The sequence below is a fragment of the Varanus komodoensis genome, unplaced genomic scaffold, assembly GCF_004798865.1.
Source record: "Varanus komodoensis strain SLA01 unplaced genomic scaffold, ASM479886v1 scaffold67, whole genome shotgun sequence".
In the NCBI taxonomy this organism is placed as follows: domain Eukaryota; kingdom Metazoa; phylum Chordata; class Lepidosauria; order Squamata; family Varanidae; genus Varanus; species Varanus komodoensis.
Window position 1 is genome coordinate 1119798 of NW_025336308.1, and position 19052 is coordinate 1138849.

General features: G+C 44.7%; 1 protein-coding gene across 3 annotated transcripts in view; it reads right to left on the reverse strand.

Annotated features, from left to right (window-relative positions):
- Nucleotides 1-583: 583 nt before the first annotated feature.
- UBE2Q2 (ubiquitin conjugating enzyme E2 Q2) overlaps nucleotides 584-19052 on the reverse strand; it is a 30007-nt gene continuing 11538 nt past the window's right edge. For 2 of the 3 annotated variants that reach the window (XM_044450515.1, XM_044450517.1), the window contains 11 exons: nucleotides 18348-18452; nucleotides 17378-17434; nucleotides 16731-16868; nucleotides 15178-15262; nucleotides 9890-9950; nucleotides 8805-8895; nucleotides 8528-8586; nucleotides 4971-5019; nucleotides 4283-4378; nucleotides 3641-3716; nucleotides 584-2310 (listed from right to left, as the gene is read on the reverse strand). In XM_044450515.1, the coding sequence (XP_044306450.1) occupies nucleotides 2279-2310; nucleotides 3641-3716; nucleotides 4283-4378; nucleotides 4971-5019; nucleotides 8528-8586; nucleotides 8805-8895; nucleotides 9890-9950; nucleotides 15178-15262; nucleotides 16731-16868; nucleotides 17378-17434; nucleotides 18348-18452 (849 nt within the window). In that variant the 3' untranslated portion in view covers nucleotides 584-2278. The remainder of the gene's footprint in view (nucleotides 2311-3640; nucleotides 3717-4282; nucleotides 4379-4970; nucleotides 5020-8527; nucleotides 8587-8804; nucleotides 8896-9889; nucleotides 9951-15177; nucleotides 15263-16730; nucleotides 16869-17377; nucleotides 17435-18347; nucleotides 18453-19052) is intronic. The other variant, XM_044450516.1, reaches the window with a different exon arrangement.

Here is a 19052-nt window from a genome sequence, read left to right on the forward strand (position 1 = left end):
GCCCTTCAGCAATCTGGCAGGGGAAGTGGTTTTCAGCTCCTTATTGGCTCTGCCTGACCCTTCACTTTCCAGTTCTGCATCCGCGCTTAGACTAGTAATGAATAAAAAATAAGATGCTGCAAGCATTTTTTGGAGCAGCTAGCACAGCTTCAAATTTGCCTTAGGTTATCAAAACCACATTCAGTATATGGTAGTGGGGGTACATGTGAGGAACTAGAAGACAAAGCTCACTCTGATTTTATTCATGTGTTGGTCTTCCTGCTTCTAATTCAACAGCAACTAAACTGGAAATCATTCTGCTTCATTTTAGATCTTCACAAAGGCTTACTTGTATGGATTGTCCAGAAAAATGGTATTTCATTGGTGCTGAATGGATCATTTGTTCAATGACTATTTTAAGAAATTGTGTGAGGTATAAGCACTAGAGGCTGGCTTTATGATTTTCATCAACTGTGTTAACATACAGAATAAGGTTTGCTTTTGTGTGATATTCCTCATCTTTATAACCCACCAGCTCCAAGAACAGTACCACACTTTGTCAATGAATACAGACTCTCTCCAGAGATACCAACCAGGAACAGCATTCTTAAAATGGTTCTTTATTCATAAACTTGATGCAAGTTTACAGATTACCATACACTGCTAAATAATTCTGCAATGAAAATGAAACTCAAAAAATAAAAAGCAAGCCAAGTGTTCACCTGTCATTCTGCTAGTCCATTAGAATATTAAGGAATTCAATAACGTATTCAAAGTTTTCACCTCAGGTTTTAAAGGAGCTGCAGAAATGCTTACAGAATTTGGCCTCCAACTTAAGGCTGCTACCGGCACTTTATAGGAATAATATATACAACCAAACAAGCAAGGAGACTGAAAGTCACCCACAGCATTCCTTAAAAGACCGCACAAAATTGTCTTCTATCAGGCCAAACCCATCTAGTCTCATCTTCCGAGCTAATAACAAAAACCAGCATATGTAACCAAATGCCTGAAGTAAAATGCCTGGAGGCCAAAGAAAGCACAAATGAGGGGGTTTTTTCTGAGAGGGGCGAGATATTTTTGGACTTCTAAAAAAGTGCTTTCACCCTTAATTAAATTCCTGTGAAAAAAAAGGTCTACACAAATTCAACTACCAAAATAAAAATAAAAATAAAGCCACACCTGATTTTTTAAAAAGTAAGGCAATGATATAGCAGTTACCCAACTCACAGCAGTTACAGATCCAGATTGGTTTCCTAAAAAGAGCAGTTTCCCATTAGTTTTTCAGCAAAACTATGGTCATGACTATGGCAACATTTTTTTTTTAAAAAAAACCCTTCGAATCAAGAGATTCCTGGGACTTTTCTTGCTTTTGTTTAAAAACCCTTTTTTTAATATAAAGGAGTGTCTTCTTGATTTTGCCAATCACTTTTAAAGTTCATTAGTCTACAAATGATTGCAACAGCCCGTTAATAGAACCGAATGCCTAAAGGAGGTTTCTAGTATTTTAAATAACTTCAAGCTTTATACCTATGGCTCCCTCTTGCGAAGGAGATACGAGAGCCAACAGCTAGCAGAATAGCCCAGCAAAAAAATGGATGTACCAGTGGATATGACTAGTTGCAACCTTTTATTGGCACAGCCTGGCTCTGCTTAAGCAACAGGACGACTGAGGAGCATCTCTGCCAAGAAAACAGTTCGTATCCTCAGCGCAGCCATGGGGTAAAAAGTTCGATGATGTAACATTACAGCTTTCCTATCTATCGTCACTGAATTTGGCAATACTACAAATGCTTTTAATTTTAGACCAGAAGAGGAAGGGAAAAAAGGACCTGTTTAAGACATGAAAAACTTTGTAACATATAAAACTAGCTTTATTCAACTTGGTAGGCTTTAAATAAAATATATTGCCATTTTCTGCTGTCCGCAGTCTGAGAGAAATAAAAAAATTAAGTGCATACAAAAGGTGGTATTGGGAGAAATTGCTATTGATTGATATTTTTGTAAACCACCCTGTTAGATGGATTCATACTCTTTAAGATGGGGGAGGAACTGGTATGCTTATTCCATAGGGACAATGCAGGAAAGTCTGAAACTGTTCAGTCCGGGATACTTGACAGAAGAGCAGAATTGTTTGGTTGTAACTTATACTGGATGTGTCAGTCAAAAGATCATCCACTAATTACCTATTAGCTAGAATCTTCAGTATGGCTGTTACATGGGCATTCGTAGCTTGAATCTGTGTCGGAAGGAAAATCTTTTATTGACATTGGTCCAAGTGCATGAGAAATCCACAAGATTAACCATCTTCCTTTGGAGGTGTGAACCAGCCTGTAGGAAGTATAAAGCAAAGATGAAGCACTGATAATTGCACCGAACTGATCAATTTCATGGATTTATGCTGTCTTGCTCTATCACATACGGTGGCACTGCTTTCTAGGAGCAAAGTAAAGACAAGTGTTTTGAACAGCCGTGTGTGTCAATCTATGATCTGGCTCATATAACACTAACCCATGGTTTATTTAACACACAGGTTGATGAATTCTGGGTTGTTATGATGTGTGAACACAGTCATGCTAGTCAACAGCCCAGAAAATGAATCCATGGTTTGTTGTTGCACCATGAACTTCGGTTTGTTTCAGCTGCAGACTATCTCTGCATTTAAATCCAGAACAGTGTGTGTGTGTGTGTGGGGGGGGGGGGTTAATCGGTTGTTTTGCTAAACAAGCAAAAAGAGTCAAATAAACTAACAGTTCTACAAACTACTATTGCTTTGTTGCATTTGGAAGATAGAAAGGAAGTGGGCAAATGAGGAGGGAAACTACTACTCAAGGGACTGAGAAAACCAGCCGTATTTGTATGTGTCAATTCTGGATTTAAGAATCCGATTTAACAACTGGAACGAATCATGCAGAAATTAGCCACATCTGCACACAATCTGTTTATGTGTTTGACCACTGAAGTTGTACATTATGACTTTCTACCAGTTAACCAGCTTTCCTTTCAATCAATTTATCATTTAAATCTATTTAATATTACCGGGCCCCACACCATAGGTCCCTTTTTTGAAAAACTGACATTCCAATAAAGTGCATCAAACATTCATTGTCAGAAGGAAAAATATCTTCAAAGCCCACACATATTCACCTTTGTTAATTCACCAGAACCAAAGCAGTTTCTAAGAAGTATTTCCTTAGATTGCTGCACCAATAATCACCCAGCCACCTCTTTAGCTGATTTGTGGGGGGCTGTGATGTTTGCATCAAAAAAGTTATGATCGTTAATTTCCCAAAACCAAATTACATACCGTATTTTTCTGTGTATAAGATGCTACTTTTTCTTAAAAACATTTACGTAAAAATGAAAGTGCGTCTTATACATAGGGGGCCATGGGCATGCTGAGGGGGGGGAGACTGGCGGGCACGGGGGGGGTGAACAGCGCGCACGTGGCAGCAGCTTATTCGCTGGAGATGGGTAGGAAAAGTGGGGGGTGTCTTATAGACAGAAAAATATGGTAGTTTACAGAAGCAGACTTCGGAGATAATGTGAAAAATACTCAGGGATAACCAAGCTCAAAAAGCGTAGTTTAAAAAGCACATGTCTCTTTCTTCTGATGTTATACTTACAAAACTATGTGTTTTACCATAGCATACATACATACCATACATACCATTTTTCTCATGTAACTGTACTAGAGATTTATATGACTGCTGCGCTCTTGCTAGGTTATACTGATTCTGGAAAAAAAAGACAATTAGTTTAAGTGTTTATCAAAACCATAGCAGAGGTTGCTAAACATTAACCAGCATTTCTCCTGGATTTCAGTTGCTGAAAGGTTGAACAATCTCATAGCTTCTCTTCCTCACATATTTTATTTATTTATTAGGATATTTCTATATATAAGACATAGGGCGGTATACTAAACTGCACGACTGCTGGCAGAACTAACCATCAGTGTGATCAGAAATGGTAGTTTCAGCAACATCTGGACTTGAGCAGCAAGGCGTTTCCGGAATTGAGAAGGTTAGCTGAACTCATACACAGGAGCTGGACTCATCACTGACCTATTCTGTTCTATGAGTCGCCAGGTGCTTCCAGGTTGGCAGGTAGGTACCCCATATTCTTCCCCTTACAGCAACACTTTTATTTTTGTATTTTGTGGTCTACACACAGAGAGATGGACAGACACGCATGTGCACTCTTCACTACATCTGAATCCATTCTTTCCTGCAAGGAACGCAGGTTTCACGCCAGAACACAGATGGTTCCAACTAGCTGAAAAGTCACGCCGGCACATTGTTACCTTATTCGCGCCAAACTGTACTCTGGCTTTTCCTTTGACTAACGTGGCATTAATCTGCATGATGACCGATTCTGTGGAATAGGCACTACTCCAACCCTGTTGGGAAGGAAATGGAAAGAAAGAAAAAGATCCAAAACGGTGTGTACTTTCTCAGCTCACTTTTGCAGAATGTATCACCAAAGGTGGATTATTCTCTGCTAAACCGGGATGATTTGGATCCGTGTTCTAAACACATTTCTACAATCTTGCAGAACAAAACACCGAAAAATAAAGCCCCCAGTCCAATCCAAACAAACAAAAGCAAACACATAACAAGACTCCAACTCGCCTTAAGACTCAGCAATCGCAGGGTTCCTTTAGGGAGCAATCCTACACATGTTTAGACAGAATAAATCTCTACCAATCCCAACATGCTCCAGCCATACACTGACTTCTCCTGTCGAAACATGCATAGGATTCCACCCTTGGTTCTAAAAAGTTTCCGCTCTTTTCTTCTGGCAGGAAAGCAGATGCCCAGCGAGACAAGTGGCACGCCAAATTTCTACTTCTGCTCATCCCTGCTCTGAATGGGCACGACCACCCTGCTTGCCATCTCAAATTAGTCAGAGTGGCCTTGGAAACTGCAGCCTATTCTTTCACGGTTGGAAATTTCCACGGGCTCGGGGCAAGATGTCAATTCTGTATTCACCTGTTTAGTCAGAAGTTCCATGCATAATGCACCTCCACCGAGAACATACCTGTGGGGCAGAAAGGCATGGTGAGAGAACAGTTCGTGAATACAGGCCATGCAAGCGGCCTCTGCACATTTGTGGTGGCACAAGCCTCAAAATTATGCAGCCCTCAAAACTGGACATGAGAGCAGTCCTGCTCAGCTATGCAGTGATACTTCCAAATACGTGGCTCCACTGGCCAATCTGGAAGTATTTACCATCATCATTTACCATCTATATGTGTTACACCCCTCAATTATGGACCTGACAAGGACACAAGCAGGTGGAAAGCTTCCAATATTTCAACTTCTGCAACACCTGTAAGAAATAGCTGGGATGAACATTCTGAACGGGAGTTAGCAAGGGAGGGCTCGTCGGTGTTCTGGAACACAAAAAAGATTCGGGTTCTAATTCAGTATAAGGCCACATCCAGCCCGACTGGTTACTCGCCACTACAAGGACCCATGAACCCATCAAAAATCGTTTTCGAAAGGAGGCTACCGTTCTGATGCAGATGTTCTTCCCGGCACTGTCCTTCGTTTGCATGTGTGCCGCTGAGGTGCTTGGAAGGGAAGCCAGCGATCCACAGTATTGTTGGGCGAGGGACATTAAAATGTCAACCCCTTTTTGTCAACCAAAGATAAAGCTATCCTCATTAGCCAGCCTATTGGAATTATTCTGGACACAAATCAGTAGATGCTGGTGAGCACTGCAGATGTGACGCTCTGGGAAGTCAGAGCATCAAAGCTATTAAATCCATGGCTTTAGAACGGCTAAACCAGTTTGGCAACATTTCTAGAACGTGTCCTGCTGCAGACAGAAGAGAATCACCCAACGGTGCGTAATCCGTATGCACTGTTTGGACATCACCTTTCTGACAACAATCCAGTTCTCGTTCTAGTCTGTTTTACAGTGTTGTATTTTATTGTCCCTTTTCTTTGTTCAGTGGCTCAGAAACTCTTGCTGGATGAAGCAAGATACACACACAAAGTTTACCCGTTCCAATGCATCCCTACAGGCCTCCAGCTAAGGTTAAAAAAAAGCTGGCTCAGTTCACACAACATGATAACCCCAGTCAGACGCTTCCTGCGGGGTAGCTTATATTATGACAAGCCATGGCTTGTTCTAGAGGTTGTTTGATCTGCAATGGATTGCCATGTCATCTGAACTCAGCAGAATACTTCCTCGGGTCTTTGTTTTCTCACAAAGGGAAGGTACTGGCTGCTTTCCTTTTTGGGACACTGACTGCCACAGTTACGGTGTCTGCCAGCAGGTGCACAAATCTCCCATTGGTTTACCTCCCAGTCCTTGAATTGGCATATATTGGCGTGTTGTGCTTTTAAGACTTACTACAGCAGCCTCAGTAGTAAGTGCTCCGAAGAAGGAGCCAGAAGGAAAGGGAGAGAGAAAGGGAGAGCACATCCGTCGCTCCCCTCGCTCATGCCGCTGCAAACTTGGGGATGTGTTCAAACAGCGGAAGGCCACTGAAAAGTGCAAATCTGGCACTTCTGAATTGAGAGGATTACATTGCTAAGGGGTCAGATTGTTCCACACTGCTTTTGGTGTACGTATCTGACACTTTTCCCCTTTTACCAGTGCCAGGCAACTGGCTATGGGCAACTTTCTATAAATTAGCCTAAATCCACCCTTGGCCTTTGCCAGTCTGTTACCTACTCCACCTTGTGTCTCTATTTGACAGCTGAAACAGGTACAGAAAGTGACCAGGCAAGACTACACATAAAATGGAGAAGAGGGCGCTTATCCAAGTATTATTCCCTCACGCAAAATGCCCCTTTCTACCTTGGATGCAAACATTTCACGCAACGCCAGCGTTTTCACCATTCAGCATGTGCTGCAGCCACGCTCATTCTTCCAGACAGTGTCTGAATGAGGGGAAAGGGGGCAAATACACCCAGCTGGTGGGCAGCGGCCGAAGAGGAAAATTTAACAAAAGAACCTCCAGGACAAGCACTGCCTGGGATGCTCCCGTCTGAACAGCGTCTGAGAACTTTTGTATGAAGTGGCTCAACAAGGACAGGAGGTGGATGCATCGCGACAGGGGGGGTTTTTACTGGCGCTGAATTTGTGCCCCTTGAAATTATGAAACCATCAGCTTGCTGCACCCAAACAAATCTGAGCAGAAGCATAACACACACCAACTATTTTTCTCTGCCAGCCTTATAAAAAAGCTGCTGACAAGAGAGCTCAGGCTCGAACTTTTATTTGTCCGTGCGGTTTGATGCCTGGGACCACCGTTCTCCCAAAACTCTTATTTCAAAACACTAAGCTTTGCTTTCCTAGCTACCCCTGCAGCCATGGGAACCACTGGCATTCGACACACACATGCCGAGCTGTTGAGTTTGGAGAGGCAACTCTCCCACAGTTCGCTGGACAAACAGTTTCTCTGAAAAGCTCTCCTGCCCCTCCCAGCTGGTCTATGGAAAGGTGCAAAAATCCCAACCTGTACAGAGACACACGCTGCACAGTTAGCGAGACGGAATTCTCTGCCTCACAATGCAGTGGCTTAGACTCCTTAAAAGAGGGATCAGATAAATCCACGGAGAACAAGGCTGCCGACTGGCTCCCTCTCAGAGGAGAGGCAGCGGCCATTCTGCAAACGCCAGTCGAAGGGCGGTGGGATTGCCCTCCGGTCCTGCTTGTGGGTGCAGCGCAGCGGTTAGAAAGCTGGGCTGCGACTCAAGAGATCCAGGTTCCAGTCCCCACGTGGCCATGAGGCTAAGTGAGTCTCACTCACTCACCAGCTAACCTACCGCACAGGGTTGTGGTGAAGATAAAGCAGAGAGTAGTAGGCCCAAATAAGCCATCTTTGGTTCCTTGCAAGAGGAAAAGGGCGAGATATAAATGTAAGGGGAAGATACGGTGCCGGGAGGCAGATCTTTGGTCAGATGTAAGTCACTATCTGCACATAGTACAAGCCAAAATGCTCCGTCTTTGGCTGTGCGAACAGCAGAACGCATCTGTCCAAATAGTTCGGATGGCAGAAGCACTCCAGGGATACCTACCAGACTTTGGATAAAGCTCTACTTTCAGTGCTCTTTTGATTCGCTGGCTGTTCTGGAATCCACATTCTTAGTTTTTTCTACTGCACCACGTTTTCAGTGCTGCTGTTTAACATTTGTTTAAAATGTTGATGCAATAGCTTTATGACAAGATTTCACAAATATTTTCTAAGGTGAGCATTTTTACTTATTTATCCTATTTACAGCCTACCTCGTTGTGAGGAACCCAAGGCGGTTCGCATAATCCTCAACTTTACCTTCACACCAACCCTGTGAAGTAGGCTAGGTGGTACATTTAAAAAGCAACCCAAATTACTTTTATCTAGGGAGATCTGGGTCCAGGCATATTTTGAGCTGTGTTTTCTCCATGTCTGCATAGATAAACTGCATACAACTTCCGATGCAACAGCCGACCATTGAGCTGTTTGTAAAATCCAAGTCCACTGAACACAAGGGCACAGCAACTTTGTAATACCTGAAGGACATTTAAAAAGGAAGCAGAGGTTGATACCTACCCGCCAGTTAGCACGGGGGAGACCACTCTCACAAACGGAGGGTCAAAAGGAAAGTTATCCTAAAGCAAGAACAAACAAATCTCAAGTCAAAACCATTTGTATATTTGATTTCCTGTTTCAGAGACATATTCTGAACATTCATTCCTGAATAAAAAGCTCCTTAGCCAGGGCTTCTGAAATTCAGTCCCAGAGGGAAGAAAATGACATTTGCTTTGGATTTACACCCCGCTTTAAAAAACAACAACTTTACATGCTAATGGAGCCCTTTTCTTCTTACCTTAAAAGAGAAGTTGAGCAAAATATATTCTACTCCTTCTTTTTCTTTTAAGACTTGAAGATCACTATGCAATGGGCTGTCAGGATCAACCCTAGCAATTATGAGAAAGGGAAAGAAAAGGATGAAACAGTGTTACTCGGATCTGAACAGTTAGCACCTCTTTTCAAAAAATTAAGCAACGCTTAATGAACACCATGAAGGGGTTTCTTCAAAAGGTGCTCAGCTGCCTGCAGGAGTTTGCCTATCATTAAGGGCCCAAACAAATGTACTGGTTGCATTCAAGTGCTTGTTCAGAGAGCAGGTCTTTTTCCTTTTTAAAGTCTTTTAAGTCTGCGCCACGCTTAGGAGTCCAGGCAGAGTTCCACACCCCAGACAGCCCTGCATGCATTTCCCTCTTATCACAGAACAGCCGGTGTGGAGCAGCCTGTTTCCTACGGGAATGTGGTGGAAGCAAAGGGCTGAAAGCTCAGGACCACCACATCACAGCTCTGATTTGACGCGTCCCCTTTCCCTGTGCGTGGGCGTGCACACACGCACATGATCTGCAGTGATTTCATAAAAGGAACCACCTACACGGCTTCAAAGGACAGCCTACGCAGCTCAGAACTAGCGTCATATCTAGTTTGGCCTTTTGGTTCCCAAGATTAGACATCTATGAAGACTCGAAAGGGGCAGGCTGGAAAAAGTGGGCAGGGCTTCTGTGGCTGGTTTTGCTGATTCTCATATGAATAAAACAAATCAGTTCTCAGATAATATGCACACGATTCACAACAGGCAGTGATCTCTAGAAGAGGCATTCTTGGTTCGCCTCACACTGGACAGAACATCTCTTTCACAGTGGCATCTACCATCTGCCGTTTTCTTTTAACAGTCCTTTTAAAAATACATTGGCTAATCAAACCAACCGGGTAACTCATGAGGTTGTAGTTTGAAACACAAGCAAATCTGCTAAGCTGCAACATAACATTTCGCTTTCCTCAATGTCGAAGTCTCGAATCTCAGTATTTTGCAGGGCCTCCTTCCTATGTCAGAAGCAAAACATACAGACTGAGGACAGAAATGGAGCTGGAAGGGAGTGAACTTACTTCAGAAGTTTTACATGCCACTCGTACAGGCTGTCATTGACAAGTTCCACTGAATAAATCCCTGGGGAAGAGAGAAATGAACGAGAGCGCTGGATTAGAGCATGCCTGGAGCATATACTAGAGTTCAGAGCTTCATGAGACTGAAGGCGAAGGAATTCTGAATGAGCAGCAAGCGCCCTTTGCATTCGGATGCCCGCCAGCTTAGCTTTAAATGTAAACTGGACGGCAGGGGACGGGGGGAACCTTTCAGGGCAATGGTTTAGTCCTTATTTTTACCACACCTGTTCAGTCATAAAATCTACTCTTTGAGGGCAGCAGTGACGGATAGGTTAAGCCACTGTACCCTTCCGTAAGAACACCGGAGCAATTCCCCTGCACCAGAATGAAGCGTGGTTGTTGTTGCGTTCGCTTCCACAGTGGCCAGTCTACGGGAATCCCTCTTATTCAGGGACACGAGTGGAGCAGCCACCTCCTGCTTGTGATTCCCGGCAGATGATATCAGAGGAGAATCCTGCCTCTGATACTGGGGCGATAAATAACCATCATTACCAGTAGGCATAGATAGTTTTATCCTCCATTAGTTTGTCTAACCCCATTTTAAAGTCCAAAACGTTGCAACATTCTTCACAGGGGGCTTGCTCCAGCCGCTTGATCATTCTGGGTGTCCGTCTCTGTACTTCTAGATCTATGTGAGGTGCAATGGTAAGAACTGAACACAGTATTCCAACCATGGCCACACTGCAGATCTGTGGAACAGCATCACAATATTGACAGCCTAACAGCTGATTCCTGTCCTATTAATTCCCGCACCGGGTCGACATTTTCATTAATGAACTATCCCTTCCTGGTTCAGCCCCCGTCAACTCAAACCCCACGGACACACGAGGTCATCGAGTTTTTGCGCTAGGATCATTTTATTGAACCACATTCGTCCCCCAGTTTTGCAATATCCATTTGGGGCTCTTCACTGCTGCACTTTTTTTAAGAACCCTAAAATTGCGATGCAACAGCAGGGGTTGAACCCAACGGCCTTCCCGGCCCCTTCCAACTCTACTGTTCTGTGAAAGTTGCCTACCTCTGCTTCTCTCCCGCCGATGACCTACGCAGAAGCGTTATCAGATTAGCACCACCATCATGATTTTATTATCATCATTATTACACTACATTCCCATCCTGCTGTTCCTCCTCTTGCAAAGATCTCCTCCCCTCCATTTTATCCTCACAACAACCCTGTAAGGTAGATTAGGCCGACAGTGCAGGACTGGCCCAAGGTCACCAAAACAGAGCCTGCAGCAGTCCTAATCAGCACACTGCAATCAGGAAAACAGACTTACAGCCGTTCAGAAGAATATGTTTTCAAAGCAACGTCAGTTTTGCGGCTCCCTCCCTCCCTCTCCAGCAAACCGCCCCGGAGACCAAGGGATGTCATTAGGGGAAGTATACAATCAAGCCTTGCAGCCTAAGCGGGGATCCATCTGGGACTTGCTGCTCCTGTTCTTGTAGTGCTCCGTGTTGCAAAGAGCCAGCAGAGAGAGGCCTTATTCCTGAAACTTCCTTCTGGCCTCCCATTTCGGCAGCTTCCCGGGAGCACCACGTCCTCCCCTTTTTCCTTAGAATTGCCTAGTGACAAGGATATGCTATTGGCCTCCATCGACAGGCAGGTGCAGCTTTTGTCATCAGATCCTTGGTTTCCCCCGCCCAGGACTCTTTTCTTCCTCCTGCAGAAAGAACCAAGCTATCTCCGAGCGGATTATCACCTACAAAGCCCTTAACGGCTTGGGACCTGGATGCCTAAAGGAACACCTGCTTCCTTATTTGCCCTCCCGCCCCTTGAGATCGATAGCAGAGGCCCTCCTCCGGGAGCCCTCCGGGAGAGACATCAGGAAGCAAAGTACCCGGAGGAGGGCCTTCTCTCTGGTGGCGCCCCATCTGTGGAATGCGCTTCCCAGAGGTCCGCCTGGCACCGTCGTCGTTTGTTTTTTGGCGCCAGGCTAAGACCTTTTTATTTAAAAAATATTTTAACAACGCTTAATATCTATAGGTTTTAATTGTGCAGCCAGGGTGTTTCCGGATTTTAATTGTATTTTGTATCATATTTATTTATGTGAGCCAGGCTATAAGCGATGGGATGGCATACAAAAACTCTAAATAAATAAATAAATTTGCTGCCTAAAAATGGCTTTTGCCCCTGCAGTTGTATCAGATTCAGGCACTGAGCCGCAGAGCTGATGGAGTATCAAAACAGGCTTGCAAGCGTCCGGTTGTTACGGAAAATAAGTTGCAGAGTGCATATGTCTAGCTTCTCCCAATGAGGTGGGAAGTCCATTCGGTTGGCTTTCCAGCAGAGGAAGCTCTCCAGGTTATTTGGAGCATCGCCTCCCAGAAGCCACACCCAGCACAGCCAACCGTCATATTGTGAGCTGAAACAGAAAACATCTGGGCATCTATTTCCTGCCCTCCCTGGCTCTACAGGGAAGTAGTATCCCATGAGTAAAAACAGGAAGACAGGACTGGAAAGCTCAGCGAAAGAAGATGGGGATGCCCAAGACGAGTGGTTTGGTTTGGTTTGGTTTTGAGCAGTAGGTGCTCGTGTACCTTCCTGTCACTCCTGGAATACAAATACCTATTTTGTGAGTCTTTCACCCTTGTCTGGACAAGCTTCCAGCATCAGTGTTCAGGTCCACAGTGCAATGATCAAAAAGCTAGATGAGTCAGGAAGTGCAGCTACTGGAATTGCCACTCTCAAACTACCACCATCTCAAAATGCAGCAGTTCTTAAAGTGTCGCTGGCAAAAGCGAACACAACTGTTCTGTCCTGGGATTACCACTAGGCATCAAGAGCTTATCTCTATAGATAGCTAACTCTCTGGCACCAATTACGCAGAAAACTTAAGGATACATCATTCCTCCCAGCATAACTAGTTTATCCTCCAGACTTAAAAAGAACTCAGGGATATCCTAGTAAGCACACGTACTCAGCGTCTTGCGGCTAAATTTAAAACTGGATGGATGAACCTGATTGCTTAGGCTGTGTACTTTATCCCAAAGTTAGACACAAGAAGTCTCCAACTACAGGGAGTAAATTTCCACCGTGCGCATCCCTGCTTCAACACCATCAGGCATACAGGCCTTGTTTAAAGGTGTCCTGTATTATCTTACTAGACCCTTGAAACTGTTAACTGGGATACATCTGGGATCTTCCAGCCCTACGAAGAATCTCCTCACTGGAGATTCACTCCTTCTGTAAAGGAGGTCTCTTAAGATTCAGACATCTTCCCGTAACATTCTGTTCACTATTGCACTTGGGAGCATGAACGGCACACTAAGAGGTGTACCCTCAGGTGGGGCGAAGCTAAGGTTTCTGTTAGAAGAGTGCGCCTTCACTGGATGCCTCGGTCAGCCTCACTGTGGGTGGACTTTCCCTGACTGCAGATAGCCCAAACCAGATCCCTGAACCAGGCGTTCTCTGGAGAAGTTCCAGCTGACCCCTCAGCCTGAACCCGGGGCTGTGGTCCCGCCCCGCTGGAGTCAGACCGCCTGCAAAGATTGGTGGGGGATCACCCGGCCCTCCACCCAGAATCATTCCCCAGCTGTCCTCACATAAATTCCTCTGGTTGATTTTGTTTTCCAAATGGCATTCTTTCTATTCATAAAATCTTAATACTGTGCACTAATCTAACCCAAGAAATTAAAACTACCTAACCAACTCAAATCATATTCTTAAAAAAAGTGAAAAAATGTGTACATGAACCCATTTAAAATTATGTATTTGACATTATCTACTAGTAACGGCTGAAGGTCACTTCTACAAATTCTGTTCTTAGTTTATAATGAACTCTTCTGTGCATCTGGTAAATTTCACACATTCCAGTTGGTTTGAGGTTACTTAGAGGTCACAGGGACAACCCACACTTCTCTCTGGTACAACCATGTGGGGCAAGAACCATTTTGGTTGGATAATCACATGGGAACTTGTGTTACTGCAGCTGCAGGGCAGCTGGAACGCACTAAACTGCCACCAAAGGTCTACTACATGAAGCCTGACCTTATGGAAAATCACTACTAAAAAGTCTTTAAGCTCAATACAGAGTTAGTCCAAAACAATAGGATGCCCTTTATTTCTCTGTTGTGCTATTTCAGGCACAGGAGAGGGGCAGTCAGATAACTGGCTGGCGATGCTGATCGGTAGGAGAGCAAATGTTCTGGTGCTGTTTACAAGTGCACTCATTTCTTCTTAAAAGGACACACAGCAAAGACGTCCCCCAACCTGGTGTAGTCCAGATGCTTAGACTACAACTCCTACTGGCTACACTAGCTGGAGCTCATCCAACGCATCTGGAAGGCTCCAAGTTGTGCAAGATAGAGCCCAAGTCTTCCAGAGTCATATGTTTACACAGAATTGAAGGTTTCTGTATAAAATATCGCTAGCTTGCAAGGATCAGCTGTAGCGGGAATAGGAAGACACCAGACTTTCTGGAACTAATTTCTGGAACTAACTAAGGCGACCTCTGAGGACATCCTTAGCCTAGGAATATTTTGTTTGGCAACTTGAATTGGACCGAGCTTACACTGTAGACCAGCGAAAGCCTTATTCAGTTCAGCAGCCTGATGCAGCTGGGGAAAGTCACGTTTTGGTTCAAGAGTGGGAACCAGAAACCTTTTCTGTTCGTCTGCAAATCACTCAGAGAGCTACTGATCTACCCTCTGTTCACCCTTGCACTGTAGCCTCTGAACAAAGTTTTACCTCTCCACATTAAAGCCTTCAAGGGGGGTCCTGATGGAGGAGAGCAATGGGAAAAAGCTCATTACCCAAAATTAGCCTGCAATGATGAACACCTGCTATGGGGGCAGGAAATCAAAACGGTTTCGTGGGACTGCAGAACGCGGCAGACACACCGGCCACACAATATGGGGACGTGTTGCGTAGTTGGCACACAACATTTTACCTTAAAAATCCATGACTTTTCTCCTAAAAATGGCCAAGCCATTTGTTATTAAAGTCAGAGCCTGATAATGTTGTGAAAAAGACTGTAGGCGCCACCATCCTTCTTGATGGCAGGGAGATGTGACTGCGGTTGATTCAGGCTGTGCCTCCATTACAGTACAGTTTAGTTACTGGCGCTTGATTTACTCCACACAACTAACTATCCAGGTGCTTGAAGTTTACCATTTAGCTCCTGCCTTTGAAAAATCACAATTGTTTTTTTCATGTATTAAAAAGTAATTGTTTCCCACATCATAAGAAAAGGTTGTATGACTTTTGTGCCATAAAAATGCAGATCTGTTACCTGTCTTGTAACTCTGTGATCTATATATATCCCTGAGTTCTTTCATAAGTCGATCAGAAGCCTGGACAGATCCAGATACTGCACCCTGAAAGAAAGTGAAGGGGAAGACAATGATTTTCTGCACCTGTTGAAGAATACAACTGCAGCCATTCATTAATTTTATGCTTTCCCTCCCTCAGTACTGCAAAATTTGTGTCTTTATTTTAAGAGATTAAAGTCTAAACATTTAATAAAATGGAAGAAGTTTTTGGTGAGTGGATTTATATTCTCTCTATATGCATGTAACTATGAGGGTAAGATCATGAATAGAAACCAATTGCAGAAGGACTCCCAATTGTGTGATTTTAGGAACTTCACTCCCAATGCAACCAAGAAAATAACAGAGATATAGCACAGAGAACATGCAGAAATATTTGCATCGACGCATGACTGCTTCCCATACAGGATGTGATAGGCTTCAGCAGCTAACACAGTATTAGGGTTCTGTGCCAGGAAGCAGTAGATGGAGAAGCTCCTTAAAGTTTTGCCTGCCACCCAACCCGACACCTGGCCGGGGGAGTGGTGTGTGTGTGTTGGGGGGCGGGGCCAGGGAGTCAAGGAGAAGGCACAGGCAGGTGACTAGCCCGGCATGCTCCAGCCCTACTTCAGCTTCCCTGCAACAGCCTCTGGGATTAAAAAGAGCACAGCTTCCCTGAGAAATCTGGTTGCAGATCAGTGTTTCCTACTCTCTTAGTGGCACAGACGTTTACACCTTCTTTCTATGCATCTGGGGAGATCGATGTTGAACACATAAGACTCTGTCACATGTCTAGTTTGACCCAGAGCAGGATGGACAAATCTAACTTCTGGGAAGAGAGTTGAGGAATGTTCCCAAGAAGGGGCAGGTCTGGCTGCCAGAACTGACGCCCTGCGCCAGACATTTCTCTGTCTGAATCAAGGTTTTGTGGAACCTTAAGAAGCCCCCCCTTATATGAAGCCAGACCTCCAGTCTACCTAGTACAGTAGCAGTTACTGGTAAACTGCTCTTGAGGGCAAGGTCCTTCCCAGTCTTACCTAAAGCTGCTGACAACGGAACCTGAGACCTTCTGAGACAACGAACTTGCTGCGACTGAGCCACGGGCCCTTCTGATACAGATGCTGCTTGGGACAGGCACAGCCACTGGCCCATCTAGCTAATTCCATATACTCCAACTGAGGCCTTCTTTTCCAGGTATCTTGATTGTCACCTTCTACCTGATTCCGTTTCCTTTCCTTTCTTTAAACTGGCTATCCAGAGATTTAACCTGGAACCTTTTGGATGCAAAGCGTGTGCTCTAAGTGAAATCCCAAAGTTAGGGAATTATTTTGAAGTTTATGTTCTACTTTTATGCCCTGTGAACTGAGAAGGATGCTTTTTTAAATACACAGGACTTGACAGAAGCAAACGGCTTTAGAACCAAACTTGCTGAGCTTCTGAGAGAGACGGTGTACCTGGGTTCAGACCCTCTCATCAAGACAGGCCTCAAAGAACATTCTCGACAATCGCTCTGAGTTATCTAACGACACCTGCTTACATTTAGGTGGTCTTGCCGCTGATTCTTTCTGATTTTTTCTAGGATTGCCAGGTTCTCTTTTTCAATTCCATCATCCTCAGATTTCTTCCCATCAACAGGTTCTTCTTCCTTCATGTCATAATGATCCAAGTCGATGTCCTACAAGACAAATTAATGCACTAAGAACCAACAGTAACAACGTAGAAGCACCTTAATATTTCTGCATCTGTAATGTCTCTCCTACTGGCCTGGCCTGGGCACGTCTGCAGGAGCACAAACGGCCGGGAGCGACTCGCTGGAAATAGGCTTACGGCACCAGCCAAGGCCGCCGACGTCACCATGCAGGACTGTATGGTCTGGGTCCGCCATGCAGGATTGTGTGTACATGTAAGAGGTTATTGCAGGATGGGAAGAAAATCGTGTAAGGAGGACAGTGCACAGAAGGTGCGGGAAGAAATGGCGAAGGGCAGGGGGGAGTCAAAGCAAAATGCACAATGTGTTTTCCAGGATGGGGGCAACGGCGAGAATTTTAGGAAAGGGGGCCATGGCACTGTTTCAGTGCATTCCTTCTGCCCCCCCACCCCACCCCGCAATTTCCTGGACAGAGCAGACTGCCAGAAGCAGGAACAAAGAATGACAGGTGCTGGCAGGCAAGCAAAGACACATACTTCACCCATATCTTCCTCCTCCTCTTCTTCCGATGTAACCTCTTCCGTCGTTCCATTCTGGAACAGAGCAAAACCAACCGCCTGGTAAGTTAAATCTGCTTTCTGTTTGTTTGTTTTTTTAAATAAGTGTGCTAGAGGCTGAGGAATCAGATCCCCAGAAAGTCCAAAGTTTGCATGTCACTTCTGCCATTGAGTTAACTACCTACTGGGTACAGTCACTGCCCCAATAGCAGCCTTTCCTACCTGGGTGCCTTCCAAAAGAACCGGGCTAAATTATCATGGGCTACCATGTTGTCTGGGGGATGCTGGGAACTGAGATTCAGCACATTTGAAAGGAGCCAGGTCGGAGAAGGCTGCCTGGCCAGGGCTACTGCAACCTGAACACTCAAAAGCATTACACAAATGCTACCTTAGGAATTCACCCACTGAATGAAAAGGTATGTGCCAGATTTTTAATGTATAAATGTACTGCGTGCACCCTGATCAGTCTGGACTTAAAAGCTCAGAAAAATACATGTATCCAACCCCTTACTATGACTCTCCATGAAGGCTCTAAGTGACGCTTGGTCCTTCCCTTAATGCTAGTGCCTAGCATTTACATGCTTCTGGAGAAAAATTATCTTGCAGGTGGCTATTTGCTGGGAAGGCATGCAAAGAAGGACAGGACAGGGAAACTGCTCCATTGGTTATTTGGTTTGAGCAGCAGAACCAAAACAGTCTTTGGGAGGCTGCTCTTTGTTGGCCACCACTGGAAAAGAGAACTGCAAGACGCTCAACTCAAAGGCTGAGAACTTTTGCTTATCGTAACAAAACCCAGTAGCCACTTCCTCTGCACAGCAATGACTGGTGCATTGGTCATCTCTCCACCCCAGAAAGTAACTCCCCAGTCATACACTTGGCTTCACAACACAGGTTCATCCGTCTGTGCCCAGAACCCAGTCCTTGTTTTCCCAAACATCCAAGGGTTTACCTGGCCCGTTGGCAGTGGCTGATCTAACATTTCAACATCAGGATGCTGAGGAAGATTGTATAATCTACAAAGGTCACATATCAATCGTTTCAGTTGCTGGAGAAGCTACAAAACAAGTTTAAAGGTGTGTTATGATTTGTTTTTCCTTTTAAAGGGTGTTTATCAAGCTGTAACCTGAATAAGCACCATTGCTAGCTTTCCTTCAGGCGATAACCAACAGGACAGCCACCCCTTAAACGATGCCTATAATAAACCCAAGTCACAGGACAGTAATTTCTGGCACTCAATGTATTACAGCATTTCCCAAAAGCTCTACCACGCGCCCTTTCTTTCTCTCTTTTTTTGGGAGGGGGGTACACAGGACAGTCAGCGCATGATGGTACCACCCGAAGCAACTGCTGATTTTAAAGTGCATCCGACCACAGTCTCCCACGGAAAGTTAGCATGTCAGGGGAAAAGCTGAGCTCATACAGAAGCCTTCTCCCCAGTGAGCTCTTTCTTTAGATGCAGAGGGATATGGGCATTATATTCTAGTCTTTCGAAATCGTCTTTTCAAGACAGCTTATAATAATGGAAGTAACAAATGCAACTCAAAAGAGTCATACCAACACAGAAACAAGTGCAACCATAAACAGACCTACAGAACCAAAAAAAGCATGCTTCATAGCAGGAAAGGTGACGGAAAGGGGCTGAGCAAATACCTTC